This window comes from Chiloscyllium punctatum, chromosome 38 (genome assembly GCF_047496795.1).
Source record: "Chiloscyllium punctatum isolate Juve2018m chromosome 38, sChiPun1.3, whole genome shotgun sequence".
Lineage (NCBI taxonomy): Eukaryota > Metazoa > Chordata > Chondrichthyes > Orectolobiformes > Hemiscylliidae > Chiloscyllium > Chiloscyllium punctatum.
Window position 1 is genome coordinate 1,303,578 of NC_092776.1, and position 9,742 is coordinate 1,313,319.

The 9,742-nt window shown below is 50.1% G+C and overlaps 1 protein-coding gene across 1 annotated transcript; it reads right to left on the minus strand.

Annotated features, from left to right (window-relative positions):
- Window positions 1-5,279: 5,279 nt before the first annotated feature.
- Window positions 5,280-6,787, minus strand: adra2a (adrenoceptor alpha 2A). The gene is given in 8 exon segments (XM_072557038.1): window positions 5,280-5,773; window positions 5,776-5,887; window positions 5,889-5,939; window positions 5,942-6,126; window positions 6,129-6,213; window positions 6,215-6,289; window positions 6,291-6,527; window positions 6,529-6,787. Coding segments are annotated over 8 exon segments (1,359 nt in total). The 5' UTR covers window positions 6,781-6,787; the 3' UTR covers window positions 5,280-5,411.
- Window positions 6,788-9,742: the final 2,955 nt, after the last annotated feature.

Genomic DNA, 9,742 nt, shown 5'->3' on the forward strand with positions numbered 1-9,742 from the left:
CTTTAGTTCATTACAGGGCAATCCAGGGCACACATTGTACAACATTTCTCTCATGTGAGATTCTGACCTGATAATCAAATGCATTTAAAATTATATGGTTCATGACATCTTTCTAAAAGGCCATCTCAAATTGTGGCTTGTGCCCGCTGACCAGAGTTTAAACATGCCTCAGCTGGGTAACTGCTAAAACTTTTACCTGGAAAGGCATCCCCCCACTGTTCTCAAAACCTTAACAATAACCAAAGCAACACACACAGACACACATACACACAGATTCTGGTTACAATGAACAAGTGTAACACTCCAAACACTGCATTTAAAATGACAAAATAGACTATTGTGGAAAACATGTTTCCCCCCAAAAAATAATGTGAACTGTTGGGCTATTACATTCTGCCTCATTGCACACGGTCCTTTAAGTAATCTAGGTCCTACCTACCATAGAATACCCTGGCCGAACGGGTTGACTAAAAAGGCTTACACAAATATAATGAATTCTAATTTGGCCACTGATTTTACCATTTTATTACCTGACTTTTTCATCAACAGTGTTTAATCTTGCCTCCGAGGTGCTGAATTCTTCATTCTTCATTCAGAACATTCCAAATCTGATGGCCGAATACACTTGATAAAGAGTGGAGGACCTCTTGTGGAATAGACATATTTCTTTACTAATTCTTTAGCAACAAATCAAAACTAGCAAATAATGTAAGACTTTTTGCATCAAATTCCATTTACTTAGTTTGCAAGGGAAAAAATTAAAAGGTGACAGTAAAAATAATTTTGGGGATGGAATCAAATAATGAGCTGGTTATTCCAAAGGGTATTCCAAAAATTATACCATCTAAAGTTTCTGTTTCCTCGGGAAAGCAGCCAAGTTAATCAAAGACCTCTCCCACCCCAGTTATACTCTCTTGCACCTTCTTCCATCAGGCAGAAATGTAAACGTTGGAATGTTCATTTGAACAAATTCAGGAGCAGTTCTTCCCCGCAGTTACCAGGCTTCTGAATGAACCTCTCAAATTTAATTTGAATCTTTCTCTTTGCACCCTCTCTGTGGTTATAACACCATATTCCATATTCTGTTCTGTTACCCTGATGCACTCTGTATGATATGTTCTGCCTGTTGAGCACACAAAAACAACACTTTTCATCATTTCTCGGTTCATGTGATGGCAATAAATCAAATCAAAAAGCACAGACTCGAATGTATTTACTGTAGAATTCAATTGTAGAGATTGTGTTATTTATTTATATAACTGTTAGCTGGACCATTCCCATTGCCTGTTTTCGTTTGCATATTACCAATATTACTACTGTCATCTGCATGTAAAAAGTTAGCAAGAAAACATTTAAAAATTAGCTTTGTGATGAAAGCTCTTAAATAATTCACATCTCCAAATAAAGATATTTGAATTATAATTTGATTTTCTTGTGAACAAACACAGTTGACTTCACTACCGACTTGCACTTCAGACACTACCTTTATATTTCCTCTATTGTTTAAACTATCTCCAGGAGTTACTGACAAACCAGTTACTTTATTCCTTTTCAAGTACCTCTGCAAAGCGCAAACTGAGCCAACCTTTGAATGCACCTTCCTGTTCAAAATTCAAGGTATAAGTTATCTTGATAGGTGATCACTGTCTCACCTGCAACCTCCAAACATCTCTCCTAGTGCTGTAATATTTCCTTGTTTAATTATGGTTTTACACATGTTCAGATGATAGCAATGCCACATTTCAGATGACTGTGGATTTAAGAGCAGGTCCAGCACTTTGGTGTAACAATGAAATGGTTCTGTATTTAATGTGCTATCCTTCTAAATGTTAAACTAAAGGCAACACCTGCCTCTTGAGGTTGTGATGGTCTGTGGTAACAATGAGAAAATGCAGTAAGTTCTGTTTAGGTCCTCTTTCATATAATCTTACCGAAAACAGTACTCCCATCCAGCTCACTTCAAACTATATTGTGCATGAACAGCTACGTTATTGATTGTAATAAAATTAGTTACATGTCAAATGTCATGATATATTTTTGAGGAAGTTTTTTGATGCTGGTTCTCTTTCTAGCTGTTTATTCTAAGTAACACATTATGGCCCAGCATCCCATTTTGCTAAAAATCAAAAATGAAACTTCTTCTTTACAGTTCACCGTGTTTTAGTTTCTCCAATTAATGCTATAGAATTTCTCACCGACTCGATTTCTCTCAATGTTAATTGTGATCTATGTTTTTGTTCCTTGTTGATCTAACAAATTACAAATCTAACAATATGACTACTTTAAGTTGGTGTTCACACAAAGTTAGCAAAATAAGTAACTGTTATATTTGATCTTTAACTCCCTGTCCTTTTGGACCTTCCAGGGACTGCTCCTCAATCTATCTCAACAATCACATCCACCAGGGTACCCTGATAGGAAAACTCTTTCCTCTGTTTGGACAGTCAGGATCAGAAACATTGAGCTAGAACATTCAGAAATCCCAAAGTACTTTTCATACAAGGCAGAGCTGAAATTGGCAACTCTCTCTCCATGAAGGGGATACTGAGGTTGCTATGTGTTTGAACAGAGAAGGGCATTAAACAAAGCAGGTGGGTGCAGTTCAGTTACAGATCTACTGTGATGTAATGAATTGGCATTGCTTTGATGGGCTGAATGGCCTGCTCCTATTCTCAGAGCTGCCATTTACCTGCAGACATTAGGCTCAATCGCCGCGTCTATCTCTATTGGCAGCTAACCGTTTAATCAATACCACCAGCACTCAGATCTCCATTCCCATTGAAGGAAACCACCAAACCCCTGACCACTGTTCCTGCTAAAGACCCCACTCCTCACGGGTGCTTCTCTTTCCACTGACACTGTCGGACCTGCCGAGTTTCCCCAGTATTAACAGATCTATATTCAGTTTACTCTCGTGACCCTGTGCGGTACTCTCACACAAACACATTACCTGCCCGAGATAATTCCGAGCTGGAGACGGGAAAACTGCTGAAAGACTGACACACTGTTCCCGTTAAAAACTTAACAGGTTCCCAAACTCCGTTGCAAATATTGCTGACAACTCGAACAAAACGTGACTGTTTAACAGGGAGCACTGGGGGTCACTGTGATCTGTCCCAGTCCAAGCTGGGTGACTCTCACTGACATTCACAAGGGGCTGTTTCACTTGGTATTAAATTCCATGGTTCTGGATTAGTGATGCTGGAAGAGCACAGCAGTTCAGGCAACATCCAAGGAGCAGCGAAATCAACGTTTCGGGCAAAAGCCCTTCATCAGGAATAAAGAAGGGCTTTTGCCCGAAACTTCGATTTTACTGCTCCTCGGATGCTGCCTGAACTGCTGTGCTCTTCCAGCACCACTAATCCAGTATCTGGATTCCAGCATCTGCAGTCATTGTTTTTACTTTATTATATTCCGTGGGTCTAAGGTCTATTGTTTATAATATTATCAGCATTCCTTTAAAGAATAAACAGATTTAGAATGATTTTCGCTATTTGAGGATAACGAGCAGCTGAAGTAAACAGAAGGTGACTGAGTTACCCAAAAGGATTAGAGAAATCCTTCATTCGAGTTTTGAATTTGAACGTGACAGGAAAATTATGTCAATCGGTAGGAATTTTGAAAGTAGAGGTTTTTTATTTACAGACATGTCCGCTCTGGTTAGGAAACATCCTGATCGATTCTAATCCCATTTCCCAGCACTGAACCCGGACCCCTGTATCCTACAACATTTCACAACTCGTTTAAATTCTTCTTAACCATTCCGGGCGGGGTTTTTTTTCCACTCTAATCTCTGCTTCTTAAAACGCATCCCTGCCCATTACTGCCACCCCCCTCCTCACCTCCACCTTCACCCCCACTAAGAGGGAAGGTTTCTCCCTATCTAACCCTCCTGTGCCCCTCAGAAGTCTGTACACCCCCGTCCTCTCTGTTCTGAAACCTCTGTTGGCTGTCCAGTCTCTCTCCATCCTCAGGCAGGCTCCTGGTGAATCTCCTCAGACCCCCCCAACCCCACTCCACTCCCTCCCACCAGTACAATCACACCTTCCCCACAGGAACCTGTCGGGTTGATTTGCTGGCAGGGTCGGCCTGTTAGTGTCTATCTGGACACTTATCGTTTCCCGGTGGCCAGTATCTAATGGGAGATAGCCCCACCCCTGGGATTAAGCCAATTGCCCCTGAAACCTCAGCCCAATTTGATGTTTTCGCGGCGGGTTAAGCCCCCTCTCAGGAAACTCTCAAAAACAAATCGAAACAAGGTTTTAAAATGCCTGCTTTAAGGACGGTATTGATCAGCGGAGCGGACACCCCTTCACCAGCAACCGCGCTTACCCTGACCCGGGACAAGGGGGAGAGAGAGTCTGGGACAGGGGGGAGTCTGGGACAGGGGGAGTTGAGAGTCTGGGACAGGGGGGAGTCTGGGACAGGGGGGAGACGAGGACGGGGGGGGTGAGAGTCTGGGACAGGGGGGAGTCTGGGACAGGGGGGAGAGGGAGAGAGAGTCTGGGAGAGGGGAGAGAGAGTCTTGGGCAGGGGAGAGTCTGGGACAGGGGAGAGAGTCTGGGAGAGGGGAGAGAGAGTCTTGGGCAGGGGGAAAGAGAGTCTGGGGACAGGGGAGAGTCTGGGACAGGGGAGAGAGAGTCTGAGACAGGGGAGAGTCTGGGACAGGGGAGAGAGAGTCTGAGACAGGGGAGAGTCTGGGACAGGGGAGAGAGTCTGGGAGAGGGGGAGAGGGGAGTCTGGGACAGGAAGAGAGTCTGGGACAGGGAAGAGAGAGTCTGGGACAGGGGGAGAGAGAGTCTGGGACAGGGGAGAGAGTCTGGGACAGGGGGAGAATGTGGGAGAGGGAGTCTGAGACAGGGGGAGAGTCTGGGGACAGGGAAGAGAGAGTCTGGGACAGGGGGAGAGTCTGGGACAGGGAAGAGAGAGTCTGGGACAGGGGGAGAGAGAGTCTGGGGCAGGGGAGAGGGTCTGCGACAGGGGAGAGTCTGCGACAGGGGAGAGAGAGTCTGGGACAGGGGGGAGTCTGGGACAGGGGAGAGAGAGTCTGGGACAGGGGAGAGAGTCTAGGACAGAGGGAGAGTGTGGGAGAGGGAGTGAGTCTGGAATGGAGTGGGGGGGAGGGGAGGGGGAGTGGGGGGGAGGGGAGGGGGTGTGGGGGTGAAAGCCGGTTTGGGAGGCTGGTCCTTGTGCCCTGTCCCAGGAGCCGCGAACTGTCTCTCTGCTTGGACCCGGTGTCCAGCGGCGGTCACATGATACAACAGACCTGAATCCAAAATAAACCATAGTGTCCTGTTTATTCTGAGCTTAAAGTCACATTTGTTTATAAATATACACGGCTCGGGCTCGCTGGTGCCTGGGTGGGTTTTGGAGAGTCCACCCTCACCCCCAGGGGGTCCAGTCAGTGTCCTTCAGACCTTCTGAGCTCGGCGCTGACCCCGACACAGGATCCTTTTGAACGCCTTCCTGAAGTCTTGGTTGAAGACGGTGTAAATGAGCGGGTTCAGGGAACTGTTACAGTAACCGATCCAGAAGAAGAATTTGAAGAGTCTTTCCGGGACCGGGCAGAGTTTGGGGCAGATGGCGATCAGGGAGTAGGTGAAAAAAAACGGGAACCAGCAAAGTACGAACACTCCGATCACCACCGCCAGCACAAAGGTGAAACGCTTCTCCCGGTTCTGGCGGCCCTTCCAGCGGCCGCTCTTGCTGCTGCTAGCCCGCCAGGGCCCGGGGCTGGGCTCGGGGCTCCGCGGGGCCACGCTGCTCACCGGCGGCCGTCTACACAGCGGACCTGCCCCGTCGCTTTGGCCGGGCTCCGGGCGGCGGCGGTGTGTCGCGGCTGCGGTGGGTGGGAGTGCTGGCGGAGTACAGCCGGGGACGGGGAAGGGGGCTAGACCGGGGCAGGGCGGCTGCTCCGAGGATGAGGAGTCCTCGCCCCTCAGCCAGCCACCGTCCCCCCGCCCCCGCCGGTGCTCTGCTGTCCCGGCTCCGGGTCTGCTGGGCGGAATGGTGGCTGGCTCACGCCGTTGTGTGTGTCTCCCGGGCGGCCCCGGTTCCGGATCTTGGCGATTTGGTAGATCCGGATGTACACCAGGATCATGATGATACACGGAGCGAAGAAGGAGCGATACAGGAGGAGATGATGTACCAGACCTGGTCATTAATGTCACAGATGTTTGAGTCCAGCTCCTGGTTCGTGTTGGTGATCAGGGCGAGGGCAGGAGATGGTCGCAGCGATCACCCACACGATCACAATGATGCCCTTGATCCTGCGGGGGGTCCTCTTCAGGATTATACTCGATGGCCTGGCTGATGGACCAGTACCTGTCCAAACTGATGGCACAAAGGTGGGCGATGGACGCGGTACAGAACAGCACATCAAAGGCCAGGTGCACCTGACACCAGAGGCGCCCAAAATACCAATAACCCATCAGCTCCTTGGCCAGAGAGAAGGGCATTACCAGGGTGGCGACCAGGATGTCGGCGGTGGCCAGTGAGACCAGGAAGAGGTTCTGAGGAGCCCTGAGGGGCGCGGCTGGTGAACACGGCGATAATGACCAGGACGTTACCGAAGATGGTGAGGGCCATCAGGAGAGCGACCACCGAGCTGAGAGCCAGCGCCTCCCGGAGCGGGTAAGCGAGCAGCTCGGAGCGGTTCCCACAGCCTCCCGCCCCGGAGCCGCACCGGGAACCCCCGGCATCTAACCCCAGCTCCACCGTGTCCCGCTGGAACAGCACCAAGTCCGGGCGACCCGGCCGAACGGCCGCCGCCAGCAGCATGGCCGCGGCCCCGGGGAGGGGGGGTGAGGGTGGGGGGTGGGGGGGGGGGGGGGGGAGAGCACTCCGACCCACAGTCTGTCCCTCACCGTCACCCTGTCCGGGGGGGGGGGGGGGGGTCGGGAAAGTTCCCTCCTTCAGTCCGCACCGGGACCGGGACAGAGAGCGGGGAGACACGGGGGGGGGAGGGGGTTGGGGGGTGGGGGGGATGCAGACACAACACCGACACACACACGGTGAGAACTGAGAGAGCCGCCGGCCCGAGCCCGTCCTTTTATAGAGACCGCCTTGTTGCTGGGCAGATCCTGTCAGGGCACCACGTGGCCGCTCAGCTCCACAGGGGGGGGTGACCCCCTAAAACCATCCCCTTCCCCTCCCCCTTCCCCAAACCCTCACTGTGCCCCTCCCTACCCCTACCCCCTCACTCTACCCCTTCCTTACCCTCACTTCCCCTCCCCTACTCCCCCTCACTCTCCCCCTCCTTACTCACTCACTCTGTCCGTCCCCCTCACTCTCCTCCTCCCTAACCCCCTCACTTTCCCCTTCCCCTCACTCTCCCCCTCCCCCCATTCTCCCCCTCTCTCTCCCCCCCCCCCCCCCTCACTCTCCCCTCACTTTCCCCTTCCCCTCACTTTCCCCCTCCCCTGCAGTATTTAATCAGGGGACGGTAAGCGGGGGAGGGAAGTGCAGCGGGACGCCCCCACCCGGTGATTCTGTTCCCCTGGGGGGGGGTCTCGGACTGGGGGAGCTGAAGTTGGGGGTGAAGAGGTCCTCTCCCCCCCACCCCTCCCCGAAGCCCTTCGTGCCTGTGCGGGAGGAGTGGGGGGGGGGGGGGGGGATGGTGTAGAATGTAGGTTGCTGGTGTCGGCTGAACGTGATTGAATTAAAAGGCTGTGAACCCGGGACAACGCTGCAGTTTCTGACAGACGCCAGTTTAGTTCATCCACAGCACAATGTTGGAACTGAGGGGTGGGCTGCTCCGAAACCACTCCACAAACCTGTACCTAGGTCTGAAACCACGCGGGAGTGAGTGAGTGAGAGTTGTGGGCGAGGGGTCCTAGAGCTGAGATTACAGCCTGGATTCACATCCGGAGTCTATAGTGAACAACTGGGGAGGTTTCAATGGGGTTGTGGATAGTTCAGGTACTGACTGTGAGAACACTGTCCTGTTAGAGCACCCACACTGTCTCCGAGTCAGTGCTTTAGTGTGTGCAGGTGACACCAAAATGAAAAATCCTGTTGATCCCTCTGAGTTATTTTTCTTTCGTGTGGCCTGGAATTCTGATGCACCGTTGATATTAAGCTATCTCCCATCAGAATCAGTGTTCAGACACATCCAGAGTCTAGATTAGAGTGGTGCTGGAAAAGCACAGTAGGTCAGCATCCGAGGAGCAGGAAAATCGACATTACAGGCGTTTCCTGATGAAGGGCTTTTGCCCGAAACGTCGATTTTCCTGCTCCTCGGATGCTGCCTGACCTGTGTGCTTTTCTAGCACCACTCTAATCTAGACTCTGATCTCCAGCATCTGCAGTCCTCACTTTCTCCCAGACCCATGCTGAGGTCAGGAAGGAGCTAATTGTTGAAGGAAGTGTGTGTACATTCACCCGTTACATTTTCATTCTGGGAAAGAAGTTAAGTTGAGAAAGGCCGATAGGATATGGCTCACTTGCTGTTTTCATAAAATTGTTGGTCCCCAAAAGTGTTGCTCCAGAGTCAGTGTACAGCACTCTGTGTCAGCCAGGGGATGTGATCTATTTGGATTTCCAGAAGGCCTTCAAAGGTCTAGGTTATTTTCTCAATGGGGAAAGGCTTCAGAAATCTGAAGGACATGTAAAGGGACTTGGGAGTCCTAGGTGAGGATTCTCTTAAGGTTTACATGCAGGTTCAGTTGGCAGCTAGGAAGGCAAATGCAAAATGTTAGCATTCATTTCAAGAGAATACAAGAGCAGGTATATACTGCTGAGGCTGTTTCAGACTTTGCTCAGACCACATGTGGAATATCGTGAGCAGGTTTGGGCATTGTTTCAAGGAAGGAAGTGCTGGTGTTGGAGGGCATCCTGAGGAAGTTTATAAGAATGATGGCAAGGACGAAGGGCTTGTCATATGAGGAACAGTTGAGGACTCTGGGTCTGTACTCAATGGAGTTTAGAAGGATAAGGGGAGAACTGATTGAAACTTAGAGAATACTGAGAGACCTGGAGAGAATGGACGTGGGGACTAGAACTCGAGGACACAGCCTCAGAGTGAAGGGACAACCTTTAAGAATAGAGATAAGGAGGAATTCCTTCAGTCAGACAGTGGGGAAACTGTGAAATACATTACAGCTGAGGGCTGTGGAGGCCAAATCACCGAGTGTATTTAAGACAGAGCTAGATCGGTTTTGATTAGTAAGGGGAATCAGGGAGAAGGCAGGAGTATGGGATTGACAAATATATCAGCCATGATTGAATGGCAGGGCAGACTCGATGGGCTGAATGGCCTCATTCTGCTCCTATATCACATAGCCTTATGGTCTTAGGTTAGCATTACATAGAACATAGAACAATACAGCACAGAACAGGCCCTTCAGCCCACGATGTTGTGCCGAACATTTGTCCTAGCTTAAGCACCTATCCATGTACCTATCCAATTACCGCTTAAAGGTCACCAATGATTCTGATTCTGCCACTCCCACAGGCAGCGCATTCCATGCCCCCACCACTCTCTGGCTAAAGAACCTACCCCTGACATCCCCCCTATACCATCCACCCTTCACCTTAAATTTATGTCCCCTTGTAACACTCTGTTGTAGCCAGAGGAAAAGTCTCTGACTGTCCACTCTATCTAATCCCCTGATCATCTTATAAACCTCTATCAAGTCACCCCTCATCCTTCGCCGTTCCAATGAGAAAAGGCCTAGCACTCTCAGCCTATCCTCGTACGACCTATTCTCCATTCCAGGCAACATCCTGGTAAATCTCCTCT